Raw genomic sequence first — 25,950 nt, 5'->3', positions numbered from 1 at the left:
GCGGGAAGTGTAGACAGTGTCAGTGGGTGGAAGGCTGGTTTGAGTGATGGACTGGGCTTCGTTCATGACCTTTTGTAATTTCTTGTGGTCTTGGACAGAGCAGGAGCCGTACTAAACCATGATATAAGCAGAAAGAATGCTTTCTATGCTGATCTGTAAAAGTTGATGAGAGTCATAGAGAACATGCCAAGTTTCTTTAGTCTTCTGAGAAAGTAGAGGTGTTGGTGATCTGAGGACACCTAAAAACTTGAAACTTTCGACCATTTCTATTTTGTCCCCGTTGATGTAGACTGGGACATGTTCTCCTCTATGCTTCCTGAAGTCGATGACAATCTTCTTCGTTTTGTTGACATTGAGAGAGAGATTATTGTCATCGCACCAGTTCATCAGATTCTCGATCTCATTCCTGTACCAGTACAGTGTGTCATCAGCAAACTTGAAAGTCGTATTGGAGGGGAATTTGGCCGCACAGTCATAGATGTATAAGGAGTATAGCAGGGGGCTGAGAACACAGCCTTGTGGGGCACCGGTGTTGAGGATAATCGTGGAGGAGGTGTTGCCTGTCCTTACTGATTGCGGCCTGTAGGTTAGGAAGTTCAGGATCCAGTCGCTGAGGGGGGAGCTGTGTCCCAGGCCACGGAATTTGGCGATGAGACTTGCTTCTTAACAGTCCTTCATTCCCATTGTCCATTATTTTAGGAGTGAACTATTTATATCTAATCACAGCCAAAAAAATCAGTACCTTTTAGGCTAATTAAATGGAGCTGCCAAATATTTATGTGTTTACGTAGAGCCAATTTATTGTAATTGAAATCTCCTCTTGCTACTCAAGTCAGCTGCCGTGAGCAAAGTGCTCCATTCCTGCAGGAAATCTGGTGGAGTTGTGGAGATGAGCTGAAATTCACTAACGTACAATTAACAAGAGACTACCCAATCATTCTGCTCCTTCAAAGATTCAGTGGGCAAAACAGCTTCAGGAACAGCAAATAGACTGAACCGCTTCATGAAAAGGAACGCACGTAACAAATATTGAAATATCTTTTGAAATTATTTTTATGCAGGAGGTAAAAGTAAGTGTATTGGGGGCGATCTTACCGGCTCATCCACCAGTCAATTGGTGTGGTGAACCAGTAAGATTGCGACAGAGGTGACAAATTAGCTTTGTGCCTGATTTCTTGTCTTTCGCGATGTTACTGGCCCTGTGAAACCAGTGTGATTGGCCTTGCTCCAGGGAAGGGCAAAACCGAAACCGAGGCTGATTATAATATTGATAAGCTGATTTGAATATCATTAGTGAGCCCTAGACGCAATCATCCAGGCTCACTTGCCTTAGCAGCCTCGTTGATGAAGGTCCTCACAGGCAAAGATCACATATGATCTCCGGCAGTGGGAACCTGATGTAATAGCCTTGCCGGTGGGACCGGAGGCCATTGAATTCCCTCAGGTAGTCAGGACAGGGCAGGCAGTGCCAACCTGCCACCCTGGCAGTGTCTACCGAGCACCACCAAGGACCAGGGCCTAAGGAGGTTGGGGCCATGATAGATGATATATTGGGGGTGGGGCTGGGAGTGACAGATCTTCAGTGTCCTATGCTGAATACAGAACAAGATCGACAAATGCACGATGGCACCATCTAGCTGTCAATAGCCAGCTTTCCAGCGAGAATCGAGTCCATCCACTCCCCCTACAGGTGTGAATCACACTTTGGCTCTCTTTTTTGCCACTAAGTGGCATAAGATCGTGTCTGAGAGTTCGCTAAAAACTGGGTACTATTCTCTCGTTTTCACGCTTCATTGGCATTTAAAATTTTTTTGCTAAGATCGAGCTCGTTGTTTTCACAGTATAGAATAATACAGAGGAAACTGCTATTGTGATCCTATTCAGAAACATTAATGTTTAAAGGCAAATCTGAACATACCATGACTAACTGACAGAAGTACGCCACAAGATTTTGCTTTTTATATAAAAACAAACCTTATGGTATATAAAAAGAATTAAGCAAAGCAAGCACTCCTAACAACACTATCATTTATAAAGTCTTGTGCTATCAACTCTCCGTTGTACTTGTTACTCCCACCTCCCCACCCAACCACAACCCTGACAAGTTCCCTTATCTTACAGAATCTTAAAGACTTGTTTATTAATTTAGTGATCAGCCTAAAGGCTATGCCATTGCGCCTGAAATTCACTTTAATTTTTCTCAGTATTCCAGCTGTTTTCTAAAGTACAAGATTCATGGGGATTTTTCAGTTAGTGTTCGGCTAAGTGATGCTCCAACTTTTCCTTCTAGACCTCAAGACTGTGGACTCCTCAGATCATTGTCCTGCTGCTGGCAGAGGTACAACTGCCTTTTCACAGCCTTCCAAACTAATTCTGTTGATTGCTATCTACCACAAGGCTCTGTGAGGGCCATTGTAGATTCCTCCTCGAGCTTCAAGCTAGGCAAATCTTCCAGCTTCTTTCCTCTTCAAAAATTCCAAACTGAGTTTGAGCCCCCACTCAGTGAACCATAATGTTAATATTTTTTCTGCTTAAGGACTGACCTGACAATCATTTCCTTTGGCTCTTCCAACTCGATGAGTTGCAGTCTGCATGAGACCAAACCTGCTGCTGCCTCTAGACAGCTCTCAGTTCTTAAACTGAACACTGAAAAATGAAAGAGAGAAGCATTCTAATTTCAGTTTAAGTTTTTAAAATTTTTATTAGTATCACAAGTAGGCTTACATTAACATTGTAATGAAGTTACAGTGAAAATCCACTAGTCACTATACTCTGGCTTCTGTTTGGGTATTCTGGCCATGCTAAATTCTCCCTCAGTGTACCTAATCAGCACGTCTTTTGGACTATGGGAGGAAACCAGAGCACCCGGAGGATAACCATGCAAACTCCGAACGGATAGTCACATAAGGCTGGGATTGAACCTGGGTCCCTGGTGCTGTGAGGCAGCAGTGCTAACCACCGTGTCACCCTCCACAGCCCATCTCCATGGCAAGCTTTGGGATGTTCAAGCAGAAATGTAAACAAATTATTTTTACCTTCACAACTCTTTGAACCTGCAACCCACGAGAATAATGTATATTTGAACAGAGTCCTACAACCCTCTTTCCTCAAAGAGCTAGCTTTTACCTTTTACAGAGCTAATGATGGGCTTTTTTGTCAAGAGGTACAGAAATAGGTCATCTATGGCACTTGTAATTCTGATCTTGAAGATAAACAGATGTTAGATTTTAATTGTAATTAACACGATAGCAAAGTGGTTAGCACTGCTGCTTCACAGCTCCAGGAACCTGGGTTCGATTCCCGGCTCGGGTCACTGTCTGTGTGGAGTTTGCACATTCTCCTTATGTCTGCGTGGGTTTCCTCCGGGTGCTCCGGTTTCCTCCCACAGTCCAAAGATGTGCGGGTTAGGTTGATTGACCATGCTAAAATTGCCCCTTAGTGTCCTGGGATGCGAAAGTTAGAGGGATTAGCGGGTAAATGTGTAAGGATATGGGGGTAGGGCCTGGGTGGGATTATGGTTGGTGCAGACTCGATGGGCCGAAGGGCCTCTTTCTGCACTGTAGGGTTCTATGATTCTAATCAAAAAAAACCCAAGCTTATTTGAATTCCACTCACTTAAGATTATTCACCAGATGTTTTCTTTATCTTACATTTAACAATTCAATTCTTAAAACTAAAATTTATGTTCTTCAATATAAACTGCGAAATAGACATTCACAACACTACTAAAAGATGTACAAAATAATATAGCTCGTAAAGCACTTGAGGACCTTTTGATTGACAGCTGATATTTGTTCTGTGCGTCAACCTAGTAACAGACTCCACATTATTCTCAGTGGTGTCTGTGCAATCCAGACAATTGTATATAATTTGCTTTTTGCTATTTCACCTCCATGTCTTGAAGAGCAGCCCCTATGACCCAGCTCCCAGTGGTTACTCTGCTAAAAGCAGTCGAAAAATCATAGTTCCAGAGTCCATTAGTCAGCGACTGAGACAAGGAGCTTGACTGATTGATCATAATAGGACCCCCTAAGCCAAAGAATGTATCGAAAGGAACAAGTCATGCTGACCAATAGGTCTGTGCTGGGAAATACATTCCCCTTGATCTAACTTCATCAACATATCTTTATGACTTTTTTCTCTCCCTTGTCCACAGATGTCTGAATGTAGGAGGACAGGTGATTAAGAAGGCATATTGGAATACTTTCCTTTTGTTAGCCGAGGCATAGAATAGAAGAGGTTATGCTGGATCAATATAAAACATTAGTTAGTCCACAATTGGAATGCTGGGTGCGGTTGTGATCATCTCGCTACAGACAGGATGTCATTGCATAGAGAGGGTTTAGAAGAGATTTACGAGGATGTTGCTAGGACTGGAAAACTACAGCACTGAGTAAGGAGTGGAGAGGCTGAGGTTGTTCTCCTTGGAACAGAGGCTGCTGAGGGGACATATGGTTGGAATGTACAAGGTTGTGAAGGGGCTGGACAGAGTAGATGGGAAGGGTCTATTTCCCTTAGCAGAGAGGTCAGTGACTAGGGGGCATAGATTAGAAGTGATGAGGGGTGATGGGAAAAGTGCATGGGCATGGTGGAGTTTTTGGCTACCTTTTGTGGTGTACTGATTTTGTGATTCAATATACATGTCTGGCTTCCCCCTAAACACATCATTAAAGCCTACGTAAGAGAAAGATCTGTGTGGAGTCTGCATGTTCTCAGAATGTCTGTGTGGTTTTTTTCCGGATGCTCCGGTTTCCTCCCACAGTCCAAAGATGTGCAGGTAGATGTGCAGGTTAGGTGGATTGGCCATGCTAAATTGCCCCTTAGTGTCAGAGGGACCAGCTCGGGGATTGTGTTCTGTGCAGACTCAGTGGTCCAAATGGCTTCCTGCACTCTAGAATTCTATGATGGGGAAATAATGAAATAAGAGTTTGTTGGGGGAGATGAGATGGAGACTTAATAATTCATCAGTGACACAACCTTATCTTTAATCTAACGAGAGTTTTCCCTTTTTTATTTGCCAGAAACACCGGATAAAACACCAGTGAAGCACCTGACAAATTCAGATGGAAACAAATCAAACAATTCCCTCAACATCATTGAAGTGACAATCCCAGGTAAGCAAGAGCTGTCTGTGTTTAGAGGTTACCTGTTCCAGCCACCCTGTGTGAGTGAATGAAGGACTGAGTTCCCCCCCCTTTTCCCTCTCTCTCCCTGGACAGATATTGCTGGTATTCAACAGAAACCAGGGCTGAGCTTTTCTAATGGAAAGGAAACTATTCACAGATTCATTAAAAACATCAATAGCATATTTGATGTGGAACCACCTTAAGTCTAACTAAAGGCATGTCCCTGACGTTTAGCACAGAGTTTTCAATGGAATACTGGATCATGGAATAGCTGGCATTCCATTGAACTCCTGATGGGACAGGGCACACAAGCGTGAGATCTGGCACATCCCCTACTACATATGGGGAGTTGGTAGGTTTGCTGATGGTTTTCTGGGACATGTGTCAATTGAACCTTTGGTACAGGTTCACATCAGTCGATCAGTCTCATGTCCATAACTCAGAAATGTGTCATTTCAGCTCAGGGACATTTAATTTCATTTTTGGCCAAAGTGGCATTTTCCCCAGGCTTGAGAGGAATCCACTGATACTCCAATGGGCTGTGGAAATAGTACATGGTCCAAAAATGTCTGGAGAGTCCTCCGCTACAGAGATTATTGATTTAGACAAGGGAACTAAATGTAATATCTCTGCATTTGCAGATGACACAAAGCTGGGTGGGAAGATGAGCCGTGAGGAGCATGCAGAGATATTTCACTCAGATTTGGACAAGTGAGTGGGTAAATGGATGGAAGTTGCAGTATAATGAAGATAAATGTGAGGTTATCCACTTTGGTAGAAAAAACAAGAAGGCAGATTATTATCTGAATGGCTACGGATTGAGAGGGGAATGTACAACCCGACCTGGGTGTCCTCGTACACCAGTCACTGAACATGAACATTGCAGATACAGCAGGCAGTGAAAAAGGCAAATGGTATGTTGGCCTTCATAGTGAGAGGATTCGAGTTAAGAAGCAGGGATGTCTTGCTGCAATTATATGGGGCCTTGGTGAGGCCACACCTGAAATATTATGTGCAGTTTTGGTCTCCTTATCTGAGGAAGGATGTTCTTGCTATGGAGGGAGTCCTGTGAAGGTTTACCAGGCTGATTCTTGGGGTGACAGGAAAGAGGTATGAGGAAAGATTGAGTTGATTAGGATTATGTTTGCTGGAGTTTAGAAAAATGAGGGGGGGATCTCCTCATTGAAACCTATAAAATACTAACAGGACTAGATAGGGTAGATGCAGGGAGGCTGTTCCCAATGGTGGGAATGTCCACAACCAGGAATCATAGTCGAAGGATACCGTAGAAACCATACCGTACCATATGGGTTAAAACTTTTAGGTTTAGTTTAGAGATGAGGAGACATTTCTTCACCCAAAATGTGGTCAGCTTATAGAATTTGCTACAGAGAAAGCAGCTGCATGTTTTCAAGAAGCAGCTCGATACAGCTCTTGGGGCAAAAGGGATCAAAAGATATGGAGGGACGATGAGATCAAGCTATGCCTTGGGTGACCAGCCATCATCATGATGAATGGCACAGCAGGCTCAAAGGAGTAAATGCCTTCTTCCTGCACATGTTTATTGGTTAGCACTGCTGCCTCATATCGCCAGGCACCCAGATTCAATTCCGGCCTCGGATAACTGCGTGGAGTTTGCAGATTCTGTCTGGGTTTCCTCTGGTGCTGCGGTTTCCTCCCACACTCCAAAGATATGCGGGTTAGGTTGATTGACCAAGCTAAACTACCCCTTAGTATCAGGGGGATTAGCTGGGTAAATATGTGGGGTTTGTGGGGATAGAGCTGGGTGGGGTTGTTGTTGGCGCAGGCTTGATGGGGCAAATGGCCTCCTTCTGCACTGTAGGAGTTCTATGATAACACATATGTGATTAACAACGTCATTGCAGCCTAGCTCTTTTGGGAATAAAACTCCATCCATTATCAAGGGATATATTTGAAGATGATGTCACTCAGTCTGGTGAAGACATCCAGCAGAGGCGGCTGAGGAACTTCTCTGGGAGAAGTCAGCCCAGCAACATCTACTGAGAAGTGGGAAGCAGAAAATCCGGTATCACAGAGCAGTAAGCCTGAAATACTATATTAGTGTTTTCCTACCTAGGAATAGGAAGATAGTGCAGCTCAACACATGGCTAAACAGTTGATGTGGAAGAGAGGGTTTCAGATATCTGGACCATTGGGGTCTCCTCAGGGGCAGGTGGAACCTGTACAAGAAGGGTGGATTGCATCTAAACTGGAAGGGCATAAATATTCTGATCAGGAGCTATGCTAGTGTCACATGGGAGGATTTAAACTAGTTTGGCAGGAGGGTGGGAACCAAAGCAAAGGTGAATTAACTGAAGGGGAACCAAAGAGTAGGGCCAGTAAGACTCAGAGAAGAAGCAGGCAGGTGTGGTTGCTAATCAAAGGGAGTCTGGTGGACTGAAATACATTTGTTTCAATGTGAGAAGAGTAACAGGTAAGAATTTAGAGCTTGGATTATTACTTGGAACTATAATGTCATTGCTATTACAGAGACTTGGCTAAGGAAAGGACAGGATTGCCAGCTTAACATTCCAGGGTACAGATGTTTCAGGCTGGATAAAGGGGAGTGTAAGAGAGGTGGGAGTTGCACTACCGGTTAAGGAGAATATCACAGCTGTACTACGGGAGTACACTTCGGAAGTCTCATACAGTGAGGCAATATGGGTAGAGCTCAGGAATAGGAAGGCTGTAGTCATAATGTTGGGGGTTTACTATAGGCCACCCAACTGCCAGCAGAAGATAGAGGAACAAATATGTAGGCAGATTTTGGCAATGTGTCAAAGTAACAGGGTTCTTGTGGTGGGAGATTTTTACTTCCCCTGTATTGACTGGGACTCAGTAAGGCATTGATGGGGCAGAGTTTGTAAGGATCATCCAGGAGGGCTTCTTGAAACAGTATGTAGATAGTCTAACTAGGGAAGGGGCCATACTGGACCTAGTATTGGGGAATGAGCCTGGCCAGATGGTAGACATTTCAGTAGGGGAGCAGTTCGGGAACAGTGACCACAATTCAGTAAGTTTTAAGGTACTGATGGATAAAAAAATAAGTGTAGTCCTCACATTAAGGTGCAAAATTGGGGAAAGGCTAATTCCAACAATATTAGGCAGGAACTGAAGAATGTAGATTAGGGACAGATGTTTGAGGGCAAATTAACATCTAACATGTGGGAAGCTTTCAAGTGTAAGTTGATAGGGATTCAGGACCGGCACATTCCTGAAAGGATGAAGGATAAGTATGGCAAGTTTTGGGAATCTTGGATAATGAGAGATATTGTGAGCCTAGTCAGATAAAAAAAAAGTGTAGTCCTCACATTAAGGTGCAAAATTGGGGAAAGGCTAATTCCAACAATATTAGGCAGGAACTGAAGAATGTAGATTAGGGACAGATGTTTGAGGGCAAATTAACATCTAACATGTGGGAGGCTTTCAAGTGTGAGTTGATAGGGATTCAGGACCGGCACATTCCTGGAAGGATGAAGGATAAGTATGGCAAGTTTTGGGAATCTTGGATAATGAGAGATATTGTGAGCCTAGTCAAAGAGAAAAAGGAAGCATTTGTCAAAGCTACGAGGCTGGGAACACACAAAGCAAGTGTGGAATACAAGGAAAGCAGAAAGAAACTTAAGCAAGGAGTAAGAAAAGCTAAAACGGGTCATGAAAAGTTATTGTCTAGCAGAATTAAGTAAAATCCCGAGGCTTTTTATACATATATAACGAACAAGAGGGTAGCCAGGGAGAAGGTTGGCCCGCTCGAGGACAGGGGAGGGAATTTAAGCATGGAGCCAGAGGAAATGGGTGACATATTAAATGAGTACTTTGCATCAGTATTCATCAAAGAGAAGGACTTCGTGGATGATGAGCCTGGGAAAGGGTGTATAGATAGTTTGAGTCTTGTTGAGATCAAAAAGGAGGAGGTATTGGGGTTCTTGAGAAACATTAAGGTAGACAAGTCCCCAGGGCCTGATGGGATATACCCTAGAATACTGAGAGAGGCAAGGGAGGAAATTACTGGAGCCTTGAGATACAGGGGAACTCCCAGAGGATTGAAGAATAGTCAGTGTTATTGCTTTGTTTAAACAGGGCAGCAAGGATAATCCAGGTAATTACAGGCTGGTGACCCTTATGTCAGTGGTAGGGAAATTATTGGAGAAGATTCTTCGAGACAGGATTTACTCCCACTTGGAAATAAGTAGACGTATTAGCGAGAGGCAACGTGGTTTTGTGAAAGGGAAATCGTGTCTCACTAACTTGATCGAGTTTTTCAAGGAAGTGACGAAGATGATTGATGAGGGGAGGGCAGTGGATGTTGTCTACATGGACTTCAGTAAGGACTTTGACAAGGTCCCTCATGGCAGACTGGTGCAGAAGGTGAAGTCACATGGGATCAGAGGTGAACTGGTAAGGTGGTTGCAGAACCAGCTCAGTCAAAGAAGACAGAGGGTAGCAGTGGGAGGGTGCATTTCTGAATGGAGAGCTGTGACAAGTGGCGTTCCTCAGGGATCAGTGCTGGGACCTTTGTTGTTTGTAATATATATAAATGATTTGGAGGAAAATCTAACTGGTTTGATTAGTAAGTTTGCGGACCACACAAAGGTTGGTGGATTTGCGGACCATCAGAGGATACAGCAGGATATAGATTGGTTGGAGACTTGGGCAGAGAGATAACAGATGGAGTTTAATGTAAGGTAATGCATATTGGAAGGTCTAATACAGATAGGAAATATACAGTAAATGGCAGAACCCTTAAGAGTATTGATAGACTGAGGGATCTGGGTGTACAGGTACACAGGTCATTGAAAGTGGCAACGCTGGTGGAGAAGGTAGTCAAGAAGGCATGCGGCATGCTTGCCTTCATCGATTGGGACACTGAATTTAAAAATTGGCAAGTCATGGTGCAGCTTTATAGAACTTTAGTTAGGCCACACTTGGCATATGGTGTTCAATTTTGGTCACCAGACTACCAGAAGGATATGGAGGCTTTGGAGAGGGTACAGAAAAGATCTACCAGGATGCTGCCTGGTATGGAGGACATTAGCTATGAGGGAAGGTTGGAGAAACTTGACTTGTTCTCACTGGAACGACAGAGGTTAAGGGGCGACCTGATAGAAGTCTACAAGATTATGAAAGACATGGACAGAATGAATAGTCAGAAGCGTTTTCCCAGGGGTAAGAGTCCATCACTAGGGGGCATAGGTTTAGGGTGTGAGGGGCGTTTAAAGGAGATGTATAAGGCAAGTATTTTACAGAGAGGGTGGTGGGTGCCTGGAAGTCGCTGTCGGGGGAGATAGCGGAAGCAAATATGATGGTGACTTTTAAGGGACGTCTGGACAAATACATGACTAGGATGGGAACGGAAGGATATGGTCTCTGGAAGGGTAGAAGATTTTAGTTCAGTCAGGCAGCATGGTCAGTGCAGGCTTGGAGGGCTGAAGGGCCTGTTCCTGTGTTGTAATTTTCTTTGTTCTTTGTTTACATATTGACATTTGACATATTACATATTGACATTGATATTTACATATCTTTCACTCCAGTGCTCATATTTGGGGCCTGAGTCAATTAATGCTGGAAATAAATTTCCTGTAAAAACAGTAAACCTTCTGCCAACTGTTCTATCAGAATCCTGTGACTTGGCCTGTGACCGCTCAGCCTGGGGAATGTTCTCCATTAAGACCAGATCATACTCAACTCTGTAATCAGTGAGACATATGTTCCAGCTCTGGTAGTTAAAGTTTGATGTCTATCCCCTGTGGGCACCCATGTTTTGGATCTTTTATTCTAAGGAGCCCCATTCTAGTTCTGGGATTTTTCTGTTTTGCAGAAAGTTATGATGCAAAGCTCACAAGAGTGGACATTGCCAATAATCTACGGGAGCAAGTGCAGGACCTGTTCAATCGCAAATATGGTAATTTCGGTTCTTCTGTAATAGTTGCTCAGAATGTCAGGCTGTAATCCAATCAGGGGAACCTATACCATTATCATGTGACTGTTGCTGCCACAAGTGGACCTATCACCATTACAAACATTTGTCTCGTGCAGTGCTACCATGGCAGTAGAGCAGGGAGGCGATGGCTAGCAGCTATTTTTAAAGTATCTGATGATGTTGGCCTGTCCGCAGACCCTGTCCAGACAATGAGCCCATGGAAGCAGCTATTGCACCAATTTCCTTCAATCCACCCTAAGCTTGGTACAGATGGAGTGATGTGTCCAAAGCTTTGGTTAAAAAATTTATGGATTGGATTATATATGGTTCCTCTTGTGCCTGAACCACTGTCACATTGCCGCAAGAGTTCCAGCTCCATCACACCATTTTGTTGACCTGTTGCAGACAATAGCAGGAAATATTATTGACCAAAAGTCAACTTTGCTTGGGACACATTCCGGCCTTGCCCGTTAAATGGGATTCATTCAGAGGAAGTAAAGAAAAATCTTGCATTTATATAGTGTCTTTCACAACCTCAGGTGATTCCAAAGCATTTTCCAGCCAAGAAAACACTGTTTGAAGTGTTGTTGCTGTTGTAACACAGTAAACACAGCTGCAGGTTTATCTGTTCAAGAGATGCAGCAAAATCCAATTCCCACTCAATGTTCTGCTGCATTAATGGACAGAACAATGTTGCAGCTTACTGAGCACCTACAAACTCCTATCGCAACAATCATTCATACGTTCATATTTAACTGAGTTTCTCCGCAATGTCCTAAATTACATTTCCTTGATTGAGACCACTCTAAGTAAATAGTTACCTTGAAGTAGAATTATTAACTAATTCTAATCTGGTCACAAAGCTAGTTTGCCTCAACTCTGGTAAATTTGAAGGTGCATTTAACTTTTTTTCTGTCTACTAAGTGTTGGATATCATTGTGTTGTAAAGAATTGCCAAACTGTTGCTCAGTGCATCCTTCAACATAGTAGCTGACTTTGGGCAACCCACCAAGTGTAGCAACATTCAATCCCTCCACTATCATTGGCAGCAGTGTGTGCAATCTACACGATGCACTGTAGCAACCCAAGGCTCCAAACCCACAACTTCGATCACCTAGAGAGACAAGGACATCAGGTGCATAGGAACACCACCAGCTACAAGTTCCCCTCCAACTCGCACACCATCCTGACTTGGAATTATATGGCCATTCCTCCACTGTCGCTTTATTAAAATCCTGGGACTTAACAGCATTGTGGGTGTGCCTATACCACAAGGACTGCAACAGTTTAAGAATGCGGCTCACCGCACCCTTCTCCAGGACAATTCAGGTTGGGCAATAAATTTTCGTCTAGCCAGCGACACCCACTTCCCATGAAATAATTTTAAAACATGCTTTGTTTCAGCTACCTGAGCCACCCCTTGCTAGATTGATTCTTGTACTCGGTAAAAAAAAGTTGTTAGTTTTATTGCCTCACTTCTTCTTCATTACAGGTGAAGCTTTAGGAATAAAATATCCTGTGCAAGTTCCATATAAACGTATAAAAAGCAATCCTGGCTCAGTAATAATCGAGGGGCTTCCACCAGGCATTCCATTCCGAAAACCCTGCACGTTTGGGTCCCAGAACCTGGAGAGAATCTTGGCTGTGGCTGACAAAATCAAATTCACCATAACCAGGTAACCACAACCGGGTGCTGTAAGTAACCAGGTAACCACAACTGGGAGCTGTAAGTAACCAGGTAACCACAACTGGGAGTTGTAAGTAACCAGGTAACCACAACTGGGAGCTGTAAGATAACCAGGTAATCACAACTGTGAGCTGTAAGATAACCAGGTAATCACAACTGTGAGCTGTAAGATAACCAGGTAACCACCACTGAGAGCTGCAAGTACTCAGGTAACCACAACTGTGAGCTGTAAAAAACCAGTTTGCTGTGGCTCTGGAGTCACATATAGGCCAGACCAGGTAAGTGCGCAGATTTCCTTCCATAAAGGACATTAGTGAACCAGATGAGTTTTTCTGACAATGGTTTCATGGTCATCAGAAGATTCTCAATTCCACATTTTTTATTGAATTCAAATTCCACCATCTGCCATGGCGGGATTCTCACCTGAGTCCCCAGAACATGAGCTGAGTTTCTAGATTAATAGTCTTGCGATAATCTCACTAGGCCATTGCCTCCCCATGATGACTGCGGAGCAGTAAGTAACCAGGTAAAAACAACAGACTCAAAGTAACCGAGTTATGGAATCTGTAAGTCACGACAGGTACAATTAACCAGCCGTTTGATTGAACTCGGAAGTTAAATATCTGAGAAAAGTATAATGTCCATTCTTAGTTGCTGACATTGTCTCAGCATCAATCATTAATTGCAGATGTGTAATCCACGCATCATAACATTCGTGTAACATTTCTTCTGATCACTGTGCTAGATCTCTTCCATTTAATCTTACATTTGTGTCCCCTTAGGCTAGCTTCTCGCATCCATTTCGATCTTTTCTGCCCCATTCCTTCACCATTTTGAACACCTCTCTCAAATTATCCCATGACCTCTTCTGTTCCAAGAAAGCCTCAGTTTTTCATATTTTTCTTCCCATTTGTGTTGCCCCTGCACCCGGCAATGTCCTAGTCCATCTTCACTGTACTTTGTCCATTGTTTTAACATCCTTCCTACGCTGTGGTGACCAAAACTGCACATAGACTTCCAGTCTTATTAAGATTTTCCACAGATGCACCATTACTTTCTGACTTTAGTTTTTGTGGCCTTAACCACTTGTGTCTCTGCTTATAATGAACCTGATCCTTCCAATGGATCTGCTCCTCCCCCCATCAGTCAGCATTCCTTCAGTTCAAGAATAATTGTTACCCTTTTTTTAGAAGCATAGGAACAGGAGCATTTATTTATTAGTGTCACAAGTAGGCTTACATGAACACTGCAAGTATGTTACTGTGAAAATCCCCTAGTCGCCACACTCCAGCACCTGTTCAGGTACCCTGAGGGAGAATTTAGCATGGCCAATGCACCTAAAACCAGTATGTCTTTCAGACTGTGGGAGGAAACTGGCGCACCCGGAGGAAACCCATCTAGGCACAGAGAGAACGTGCAGATTCCACACAGACAGTGACCAACCCGAGAGTCAAATCCAGGTCCCTGGTACTAAGGCAGCTGTGCTAATCACTGTGCCACAGTGCTGCCCAAAGGTCAGTTAACCCCTCAAACCTGCTTCGCCATTCATTGATATCTAACGTTTAGGGAATACAGGCCTAGTCTTCTCACTTTCTCCTCATAGGACAATCTCTCCATCCCAGGAATCAGTCTGGTGAATCTTCATTTCATTCACTCTTGGACAAGTATATCCTTCCTTCGGTGAGAAAGCCAAAACTATGACACAATATTGCAAGGCTCTGTATAATTACCATAAGATGATCTTATTTTTAGCCTCTATTACAAAGTAATTGGATTGTAAAATAGGCTTAAGGAAATCAGAGGATAATATGGGTAGTACAGGAAGGTGGAGTTACGGTTGAAGATAAGCTATAATCTTATAGAATGGCAGAACAGGCTTAAAGGGCTGAGTGGCCTATTTCTGCCCCTGTTCTTATGTCTTATACTCTTCTGTAGATTGAGAAACATCTTAGGCCTGTAACACTATAGTCTAATGAATGATTTTGTAATCTTCTGAAACTTGTATACTTTTGTCATTTTACAGGCCTTTCCAAGGACTCATCCCTAAACCCGGTAAGCATATTTTTACACAAATAATAACTTCAAAGCATGAATTACTTCTGTGGTATTTTAAATTTGCATGGTAGTAATGAATCCATAAAACTGCCAAGAGAGCATTTTACTCTCAACTCTGAGAGGCTGTGGTAGAGAGATACCCTTGTGTTCAGGAATGGGTCCCCAGCAGGTGAGTGGAGGATCAGATATGCTGCCAGGTCTCTCTCTTTGGCACAAGTAGAACTCATCCCAGGAACACAGAGCAAGGTGAGATTTAACAAATTCCCAATCCCAAATTCCCAATGTACACTCTTGCTGGGTGAGGATTTCTATTGGGAACACAAATTCATAAAATGTACCTTCTGTCGGAGAGAAACGTGGAAGCAGGAGTAGGCTATTCAGCCCTTCAAGCCTGCTCTGCTAATAATTTTGATCATGGCTGATAATCAAATTCACCACCCTGATCCTGCCGCACCGCCCCCCCCCCCCCCCCCCATATCCTATAGAGAGAGAAGATCCCATATCCAAAGTGAGAGAAGTGGATTAGTTATGCTGTCCAATAATCGATCCACTTATCACCTGCTTAATCAGCTGGAGCCCTGATCAGTGTGAGAAGTCTTCCAATGGTACAAGATTGGACAAAAGTAAAACTTGAAATCAAACCTCCAGCATGTCCCTCTGGAGCTAATATGAAGGCTGCAGTACTGGACAGCAGAACACTGTCTCCCAGTGGCTGGGATGTGGGATCTGCATTGTGTGAGACAGGCCAGTAGCTGAAGAATGGCAGGAGCTGGCTTGGGCGATGCAGACGTCTCTCCGCAGCCTCAACAGCCTTGCTCTAAGGAATGCAGAGAAGGTTTAGACGAAGGCAGCTGCCACCTCAAAACGTGTGACACCTGTAGCTGCAGGGCTATCTACTGACCCAGCTAATGGAGGGACTTCCAGCCCTCGAGATAGTGAACAGCTCAACCATGTCACATTGCCCTCCCCCTGAGGAAGCACAGTTTGAAATTAGAAACCTCACTGAATATATCTGCACAGTGGGGGAAATCCAGAGGATAACACACTGGACATGTCTGCACTAACTGTTAGGGCAGTTAACACTTGTTATATAGAACATAGAACACTACAGCACAAACAGGCCCTTTGGCCCACAAGTTGCGCCAATCACATCCATACCTACCAAGCCACAGAACTATCTGTAATTCCCAATCCCATTAAATCCCATATACTCATCCAGAAGTCTTTTAAAAGACCCCAGTGAGTTCGCCTCTACCACCACCGACAGCAACCGATTCCACTCACTCACCACCCTATGAGTGAAAAACTTACCCCTATAATTACAATGGCTGTGTGCCTTAGCATTTGATTGGAGATGGGGCAACGTGGGAGAGTTGGGGAGGAAAGCTGCCACATTCATGGTCACAATGTGGAACCATGGGCACTGGCCATAGTGGATTATTTGATCAGGCAGTATAGTACTTATGGAAATAGCTAGTAAATTGAACAGTTCAGGGGCCAAAGTAACTGTCTATAGTAGCCTTTCTCTCCATTCTATAGTGTTTGGCTAGATATCATCTTCTTGATCAGAGTTATACCGCAGGGCCGTATTGTGCTGTTTATGGGGAAGTGGAGGGTTTGTATAAGCCTGGCAAATATGGTAATTGTGGTTGGCAACTTTTCTGGTATGACTTGGAAGGACACAAAGTTCAGAGGTTACCCTGACAGCTACTGACACATCCCTGACCTGGATGTGCTTTGTCAGTGTGGCTACAGGACTGATCCCCGTTCTGTGATCGTTTCCTCAGGGATCTGTTGGCCCCACAGGGAAGTGCCTTCTGGCATTCCCAGTTACAAAGTGTCAGGGCCTGTACAAACAGGCAGCAAAGGGGCGAATCCTAAATCAGCGCGGAAGATGCCAATTGATCTGGTGGCATGCTACCTCGGAGTCTTCTCCTCAGCACCACCTCTGGGCCTCCTCCTCAGCACCAACATCACCCTCTGGGATGCCTTCGCCACCCGCACCTCCTTCGAGATTCCTCCTCCACTCACATCCTCCTCAATCTTGCAGTGTCCATTTGCACACACCACAATATGAAACAGCTGGACCAAGAGATCTGTGTGGCAGATGGAAACAGCTTTAGAGAGATGATTCAAGAGATTAAAGCCCTTTGTGTTTCTGAACAGGCTAAGAAAGAAGTCAGAGCTCTGCAGCATTCTTAAAGTCAAAAAATAAGCAGCAGGCGATGGCTGTAGTTTATTTTTTCTTAAAAAGAAGCTGCTTTAAGGAGCTCTGTTAAAAGCTAGTGAAGGGTCTACAAAACTTCCTCTGGTTTACATGGAAGGTCATTAATCAGCCTTGCACACAAGCTGCTGACAGATTCTAAATGATAAAAGTGCCCCCAGGTCACATTGCCAGACACGGTGTACATTGGGCAGGGAGCAGGTCGCCATGTCCAATAGTATATAAGTTGCTAGCCCGTCAGAACTACCTGTCTTACGGACCACATTACAGGCCATGCAGTCTTCACCTTGAAGATTGATTTCTCCAAAGCCCTCCTCACTGGCCTCTCTGCTTCCACCCTCTACGCATTCAGCTAATCCACAACTCTGCGTTTCCCACAAGGCCTGCACACTCATCAGCCCTATCCTCACCCAGTGCCGCTGGCTGCCTGTGCCCCACCAAAAGAGTTTCAAGATCCTCAGAAGCCAAAACACGACTGGAAACCTGAAATAAAACCAGAAAATGCTGGAAACTCGCAACGGAAAGAGGAAGGTAGGGCCACACTTTCCGATCTCTGCCGCTTTGTCGAAACCATCACAACTGTTTTCCTACATTCCAACACTTGGAAATTACTTCATTGGCTGTCAAAGATTTTGGAGTGCCCTAGTTGTGAGAAGCGCAATAAGTATTTCAGATCCCAGCACCCTAAGCTCTGGAAATTTTTCCCTGAATCTCTCGGCTTCTTCTCCTCGCTTTCCACATTGAAGATGCTCTTAAATCCTCTCTTGGAGGCAGACTTCTGTTCCTGAGGCCGGCAGCATGCATCAGGAAGTTACCCAGCTTGCTGTATCTACTACTGTCAGACCCAATTTTCGCTCTGGGCAGGTGGATGTGGGCTGCAGTTGAGTCTACCAGCCCTTGGCACAGATCAGAGGCAGCTGTGGGAGCTGCTGAGTACCTGGGCAGGCTTTTCAAAAGGCCCACTCTAGTTTTTCAGGACTTAGTTTGAGTTGTTTCATTAAATATTAAGCCCACACACCCAATCACCTCACACCCACACCCCACGCACCATCCATGCCAACTCATGCCCTCACCCAACCCAATGGTTGTTTATGTCCTCCATGCCAAACTATGTCGAATAGTCCTCTTTATACACCATGCTAAATTCATGCTCCCACCTACATCTCCTGGCCCTTCTTACCCCTGTGACAACTCATGCCAACCCATTCCCTCCACTTACAACCCTTTGCCCTTGCACTCTCCCATGTCCACCATGGGCAGATCTCAGAAGGCAGATTGAGATGAAATAAAATAAAGATCTAAATATCTTTTACAGTCTAAAGTAGTTTAAAAAAAACATTCAGTAAAGCCCATTCAAAACTTTAAAAAACCTGCAAGTACTTAATACCTTACGATAACAAATTTTGTTTGTCAGCCCTCCTTTAAAGTTAAGTATTCATAACCTCATTAAAGACAGTTAATGTTTCAAGAACCTTTTTTCAGCTGTCAGTCAGACACTGGATTTAGTCAACCCCACACCCCTGTCCCAACCTCCTCCTGAGATAATTGTAGGGTATAGAAAACAACTAAACTGCAATAATGATAGGGCTTGGGATGATGTAAACAAACAACTTTTGTAACTATTAGAACATTTTTTAAAATTCTCACTGACATAGGCAGTCTGTTTATTTTAAATGTTTAAATAGCTTCACAGCCTGACAGTTCTATAGACCTCCTCTGACTTTCATAAGCCTTTATGCCTCCTCCCTAAATTTGTAGCTCCCACACTGCAGGATAAGGTCCTCGCTACAGTGAAAAATGGGGTCTGTTTGAACCTCTTGAGTTCTGGTTTCTCTCGTGCGAGTTCACCCATCTCTTTTCCCTACTGGTGAAAGTGGAATCTGCAGAAATCTGGTCCAGTATCTCATTGTCAAATTTTGTTTGTCAGCAACTCCTTTAAAGTGCTTTGGGGCTATTTTGCAATATTACAGAAATGAAAAATGTTACGTAGTCACAGCATCAACTCTGAGCAAGTGGCAGACTCATCCTCCTCTAGTTCCAGGCTGCTGTCCTGAGCACCATCCACCACCTTCTCCTTCAAGATAGTTGGACGTGTGTTAATGAGAGTCCTGTTTGCAGAATGTGGCTGTTGCGATAGAACAGACGATAGATAGCCTGTGAGATGTAGGTGAATGTCATCATAGCGAATGTGAGGAAAAGTAATTGTAGTGAAGTGTGATACAGTGATTGTTGGAGAGCAAGTGCAAGGGGAGGAGGGGTGTCAGTGACTTTATCATCATTGTTCTTAACGAAACCTGTAAGTGGTGACTTGAAGTATTCTCATTTATAGTTAGATCATTACATTTTTGTGACATTGCAACAGTGTCTTGGTTGCAATGACCCTGCCATTGACATATTCTTCTCATGATTTCCTGAGTTGATGTCTGCAGGGTTTCCTGACCCAGGGGGAGGATGTGGCAGGGGGTTGGGGGGGAGGGATGGAAATGAATGTCATTCATCCTGTTCACTGTTTAGAAATCAGTGTGTCCAAGGCAGCAGCACTTTGGTGTACACCCAGCTGCCTTTCTGCAGCCATTTAAACAGAAGTGGTTTTCTGCTGTATGTAGCCAGAATGCACCCTGCCCCCCCACCCCTCCCATCCCCTGTTAAAAAGGTGCTGATTGCCTTTAAGTGGTGCACAATATCTAACATCCATATCCGTCGCAGTTACAGTGCGGGCAACATCATTAAAATGATCAGAATATCATGTGTAACGGGTACACGGCACACACACTATCAGATTACTGACCCAATAGAATGATCAAACTCTGGGGCAGGGAAAAATCAGGAAATGGGGTTAACTAAAGAGTTAGTAAAGAGTTGACTCAGACAGAATACAGTGATCAGATTGCTGTGCTTTCCGACTCTGTGAAGGACATGTTGATTCTCCAGTTGGTGACAATTCTGTTCAGCTTTGCACTATTCTTTGGAATGGCTTTGGGCCTTCTCATCTGCCTGGTGCCTGAAGCATTGATTTAGTGCCCTCGAATCACCCCTCCTACCTGACCGTCTGTCAATCAGCATCCTTCTCTAACCACAAATTGTATCTGTTTTTTGTTGAGGGCAGCATGGTGGCACAGTGGTTAGCACTGCTGCCTCACAGCGCCAGGGACCCAGGTTCAATTCCCAGTTTGGGTCATTGTCTGTGTGATGTTTGCACGTTCTCCCTATGACTGCGTGGGCTTGCTCTGGTTTCCTCCCACAATCCAAAAAAGATGTGCTGGTTTGGTGTATTGGGCATGCTAAATTTTCCCTCAGTGCACCCAAATAGGCGCCAGAGGATTTTCACAGCAACTTCATTGCAGTGTTAATGTAAGTCTACTTGTGACACTAATAAATAAACTATATAAACTGTCTGTGGGAATCTGCATATTCTCTCCGTGTCTGCATGGGTTTCCTCCGGATGGTCCCGTTTCCTCCCACAGTCCAAAAGGTGTGTGGGTCAAGTGGATTGGCCATGCTAAATTTCCCCTAAGTGTCCCAGGATGCATGTCTAAGTGGGATTAGTCAGGTAAACGTGGGGATACAGGGATACGGCCTCGGTGGGATGCTCTGTCGATAGTCAGTGCAAACTCGATGGGCCGAATGGCCTCCTCCTTCCCTGTAGGGATTCTATGAACCTATAACGACAAAATCTGTTATGATGTGTCATGCCTTGTACTGACGGCACTGACTCCACTCCTACAATTCATTCACGTTGACATGGTTCCCCTGGAAGCTCATGATCCTGAATGACACCAAATCACTCATTCTATATGGGTGAGTTTTATTTACTCTACCCCAGTCTGGACATACCCTGCAATGAGCTAGCCTCATCCCCTTTTCTGTCTTTCAGTCCTTTAATTATAATTTAAAAAGCCACTTCAAATTAAATCCAATCATGGACCCCACGAGGGACAAACCAGATCCAAGCCAACAAGAACTTACATTCTATCTTGATCCAAACTGACGAGATGGGACACTGCACCCCCTCCCGGGCTGGATCTAATGCTTCATCTTAGCTAAAATGCTGAGATGGCTTTGAAAAATTGCATCAGGTAAAGCCTCGATTTAATTTAATCCTTTACTCTACCCTGAACCAACCACAATCGCAGGTGTCACAATAGGGTACCCTCATTCCCTGCCCAGGTTTTACCTTGAATTGGGGAGTTGAGGTGTACCATTTCAGGGAAGATGAATTTCAAAAGCCAATTTGTTTATCAACTGCTATTAAACTGTCTTGACCAATGGGCTCCTTTGAAGATGATATCATTGGGGTGCTGTGTTGCTCTTAAAGGGACAATCACTATAGCTGTGTAATATTTGATTGAGTGAGACTGACTGAGTTTGAGTAAATGGATACACCTCATTTAACTGGAGTGAAATACTAGGAGCTGCATGTTTTATTTTTTAGATGGATTTTTGTACTTGTAACTGAAATTGATTCTCTCATTTTTCTCTTCTGCTCTGTCCATATTCAAGCACCCAGAAGAATAACATCTTTAGAAAAAGCATATGCTGCTTTACAGGGTAAGCTCTCTATCCCCCTTCTCTCTTAATGTACGCATGAGCATTGTGTCATAATTCCGCTCTTTCCATTAACTGGGTAAATGTCTCTGGCAAAAGATATAGTCCCCCACGTTTGCTTTCTTAATCCTCGAGCCAATTTACTATCACTGATGAGTGACTTTCTTGGTGTATGGAAAGTGTTCATAATTCAGCTACTTAAATCAAGGTGATCCAAGCTCCAGAGGAAAGCTCAGTGCAAGAGAGCAGTTTAGGGGTAGTGAGCAAGGTACACAAGTCATTCACAGTCGTGTAATAAATCTGCCCATCTATTATTAAGGAGAATAGGTATTTTATCTTTCATTACGAAATAATCTATTCGCTTTCCACACATATTCTGTAGCACTTCTGTCAGTCAGAAGAACTGCGAATAGATGCAATGTGGATAAAGTCATACCATCATAAATTTGTGCAGTAGTAGGCCATTCAGCCCCTTAAGGCTGCTACGCCATTCAATAAAATCATGGCTGATCTGATTGTGGCCTTAATTCCACACTGTCAACCACTGCACCCACCAACCCCAACCCCCAATTACCCTCAACTCCCGTGTTGATAAAGAGTCTGTCTAACTCAACCAGTTAGTTAACCTTAATGACCCAGCCCCCACTGCTCTCTGTGGGAGCAAACTCCAAATGCTAATGATGCTCTAAGAGATGAAATTTCTCCGTGTCTATTTTTTAATGGGAGACCCTTTATTTTAATCTGTGTATCTCCTAAATTGTCCTCTGAGGTGAAATATCCTTTCAGTGTCTACCTTATCAAACCCCCTCAGACTCTTGTATGTATTAATAAGGTCACCTCTCACTCTTCTAAACGCTGGTAAATATAGGCCCAACTTGCTTGATCTTTCTTCAAAGTCAACCCATCCATCCCAGGGCAAACCTATCCCTCATTATGCCCCATGGTAGCAATATATATCCCAACTTTATACTCCATACGTCTTGTAATAAAAACCAACATTCCAATTGCCTTCCTAATTACTCGCTATACCTGCAAGCTAACGTTTTGCAAGTCATATACAAGGTTGCCCAGGTCCCTGTGAACCAATCTCTCTGCATTTTCCCACATTATTCATTACTTAACCTTTACAGACTCTTGTATCCTCCTCACAATTTGTGTATCTATTATTTTGCTTATTCAGCAAATTTGGCTGCAATATTTTCATCCTAGTCATTATGCAGATCACAAGTAGTTGAGGCTCCAGTACTGATTCCTGTGGCACTACACTAGTTATAGCTTGCCAACCTGAAAATGATCTTGATTCTTTCATGTTAGTTCACTAATCCTCTTTCCAAGCTAATATGATATCCCAAACAGCTCAAGTTTTTATCTTGTGTAGTAACATTTTACATGACATCTTTAGAAAGTCCATTTTTTTTTCCTTTGTGGGAGATGAGTGTTACTGGCTGGCCAGCATTCATTGCCCAAGGGCAGTTGAAAGTCAACCACATTGCTGTGGCTCTGGAGTTGCATGTAGACCAAACCAGGTAAGGACAGCAGATTTCCTTCCCTAAAGGACATTAATGAACCAGATGGGTTTTGACAATTCATTTTGACAATTGACAATTCATGATCATCAGTAGATTCCTAATTCCAGATATTTTTTAATTGAAATACACATCCGTTGGTTCCCTTTAATCTACTTGCTACATCCTCAAAGAACTTTAATAAATTTGTCAAACACAATTTCCCCTTCACGAAGCCATGTTGACTCTGCCTGATTATATTTTGATTTTCTAAATGTCCTGCTACTACTTTCTTAATATTGGATTCTAGAATGAAAGATGTTTGGTTAAAGTTTCCTGCTTTCTGTCTCCCTCTTTTTCTCAAATGAAATGTTATATTTAGTGTTTTCCAATCCACTGGCACCTTTCCACAGTAAAAAGTCTGACAACACCAGGTTTTAGTCCAACCTATTTATTTGATAATATTCTCACAAGCTTTCGAGGGGTTACCCTCTTCGTCAGCCATTCACCTGACGAAGAGGGTAACCCCTCGAAAGCTTGTGAGAATATTATCAAATAAATAGGTTGGACTAAAACCTGGTGTTGTCAGACTTTTTACTGTGTTTACACCAGTCCAACGCCGGCATACCCACATCATGACCTTTCCACAGTACAGGGAACTTTGGGACATTATAACCACTGCCATCACTTTTAAAATGGGAATTATTGGGTCCAAGGACTGATCAGTCTTCAGTCCCATTAGTTTTCCTCCTATTTTTCTTTAGTGATTGTGATTTTTAAGTTCCTCCCTCCCTTTTGCCTCTTGATTTTCAACTATTTTTGGGATGTTTTTGTACCTTCCACTGTGAATACAGAGATCAAATATTTGTTCAAAGTCTCTGCTGTTTTCTTGTTTCCCACTATTAATTCCCCAGTTCTACCCCCTAAGTGACCAAAGCTCACTATAGCTACTTTTTGGCTTTTTATGTACTTGTAGGCCGGAAATTTCCAGCCGTTCATAAGAACATAAGAAATAGGAGCAGGAGTAGGCCATGTAGCCCTTCGAGCCTGCCCCGCCATTCAATAAGATCATGGCTGATCTGAAGTGGATCAGTTCCACTTTCCCGCTTTCTCCCCATAACCCTTAATTCCCCTGTCTATCAAAAACCTATCTACCCGTGACTTAAATATATTTAGCGAGGTAGCCTCCACCACTTCAACGGGCAGAGAATTCCAGAGATTCACCACCCTTTGAGTGACGAAGTTCCTCCTCAACTCTGATCTAAACTGCCCCCTCCTTATCTTGAGGCTGTGTCCTCTAGTCCTGCTATCCTTTCTAAGCGGGAAGAATCTCTCTACCTCTACCCTATCCATCCCCTTCATTATCTTGTAAGTCTCTGTAAGATCCCCTCTCATCCTTCTAAACTCCAATGAATACAGACCTAGTCTATTTAGTCTCTCTTCATAGTCCAACCCCCTCATCTCCGGTATCAGCCTAGTGAACCTCCTCTGCACTCCCTCCAAGGCCAATATATCTTTCCGCAAGTGCGGTGACCAAAACTGCACACAGTACTCCAGCTGCGGCCTCACCAGTGCCCTGTACAGTTGCAGCAAGACCTCCCTATTTTTATATTCTATCCCCCTCGCTATAAAGGCCAACATTCCATTCGCCTTTTTGATCACCTGCTGCACCTGCAGACTGGGTTTTTGCGACTCGTGCACAAGGGCCCCCAGGTCCCTCTGCACCGTAGTATGCTGCAGTTTTTCGCCTTTTAAATAATAATCCCTCCTACTATTATTTCTGCCAAAGTGGATAACCTCACACTTGCTAACATTATACTCCATCTGCCAGGTCAAATTCAGAAATGCCATCCAACAATATCCACATTACTTTCCTGCATACTCCACTCCATTTATGAACGTGTACTTTTGTTGGAGTTGGATATTGTAAGAGAAGCCAATGATATGGGCAGAGCACTTTTGTGAAAGCCTTCCTACCCATGATGTGCTTTTCAGACAAACCTTATCTATTAATAATTCACATCTCACAGCCAGCTAGAGAAGAGGACAACATGTCTTGAAACGGAGGCTCTTAAAGGGAAGGCTGTGGCGTGGAGCAGTGAATTCCAGATGGTAGCCACACAATCAGGAGGAGACAGGAATGGAATTCTGCTGCTTTGCCCAAAGGGAAGTGAGGAATAATGAGGTTGTGGGTTGCCCTCAGTGGTTAACTCAACTGAAGCTACTCATTATCTACCTGGGAGTTGCTGTTTCTCAGAATATGGTGCAAGAAGCACAAAGATTTGCAATAAATGTTCTGCTGGGTGAGACTGAGGTCTTCAGCCTCTAGTTTTGAGCTGCATGCAATGTTACAACATATTCAGGGTTATGATAGCCTGAGAATTGAACAAATGTTTCTATTTTTGTCATTTACCTCATACGTGAGGTACAGTTTGGCTCAGCTGTGATGATGTCAATAGGAATATTATGTTAAATGTGCTATCCATTCACTGTCTATCCTTTAAGTTATTTTAATTTTAAATTTTGAATGAAAGAGTGTTGTCTTGTCATTGTGCGATTGCAAATTTACTGCTGTGTGAAACCTGTGAAGAGAGGGTGTGAAAGTGTTTGGCTTCACTGGCTGGAACCAATGTAAGTGCTCAGTGACTGAAAATAGTGCGAGTGGTTCATGGTCGGAAATACTGTGGGGTAGCACTGGTGAGTCAATACTGAAAGAAATTATCTAGTTAACAAGTTTGAGGGTTGATAGTTTGAAATACTGTCAGGATTTTATTCCATTTCTCTGGGATTAACCAAGTGACTGATGTTTGCAACATGTTTTCGGTCTGCACCTGGACATGAATTGACTCGTATGTGATTATCACCTC

The 25,950-nt window shown here is 43.6% G+C and overlaps 1 protein-coding gene across 6 annotated transcripts in view; it reads left to right on the top strand.

Annotated features, from left to right (window-relative positions):
• The window catches only part of LOC145338978 (general transcription factor II-I repeat domain-containing protein 1-like), a 125,350-nt gene that overhangs the window by 78,696 nt on the left and 20,704 nt on the right, over nucleotides 1–25,950 (top strand). For 4 of the 6 annotated variants that reach the window (XM_080183396.1, XM_080183394.1, XM_080183395.1 and 1 more), the window contains 6 exons: nucleotides 5,022–5,114; nucleotides 10,966–11,049; nucleotides 12,560–12,743; nucleotides 14,778–14,806; nucleotides 17,415–17,564; nucleotides 21,534–21,581. In XM_080183396.1, coding sequence (XP_080039522.1) covers nucleotides 5,022–5,114; nucleotides 10,966–11,049; nucleotides 12,560–12,743; nucleotides 14,778–14,806; nucleotides 17,415–17,564; nucleotides 21,534–21,581 — 588 coding nt within the window. Of the gene's footprint in view, nucleotides 1–5,021; nucleotides 5,115–10,965; nucleotides 11,050–12,559; nucleotides 12,744–14,777; nucleotides 14,807–17,385; nucleotides 17,565–21,533; nucleotides 21,582–25,950 lie in introns of all 6 variants that reach the window. The other 2 variants (XR_013885939.1, XM_080183398.1) reach the window with 2 other exon arrangements.

Source organism: Carcharhinus amblyrhynchos, unplaced genomic scaffold (genome assembly GCF_965287045.1).
Source record: "Carcharhinus amblyrhynchos unplaced genomic scaffold, sCarAmb.v2.hapA chromosome_276, whole genome shotgun sequence".
NCBI classification, from domain to species: Eukaryota; Metazoa; Chordata; class Chondrichthyes; order Carcharhiniformes; family Carcharhinidae; genus Carcharhinus; species Carcharhinus amblyrhynchos.
This window is presented reverse-complemented; position numbering and strand designations above follow the sequence as displayed.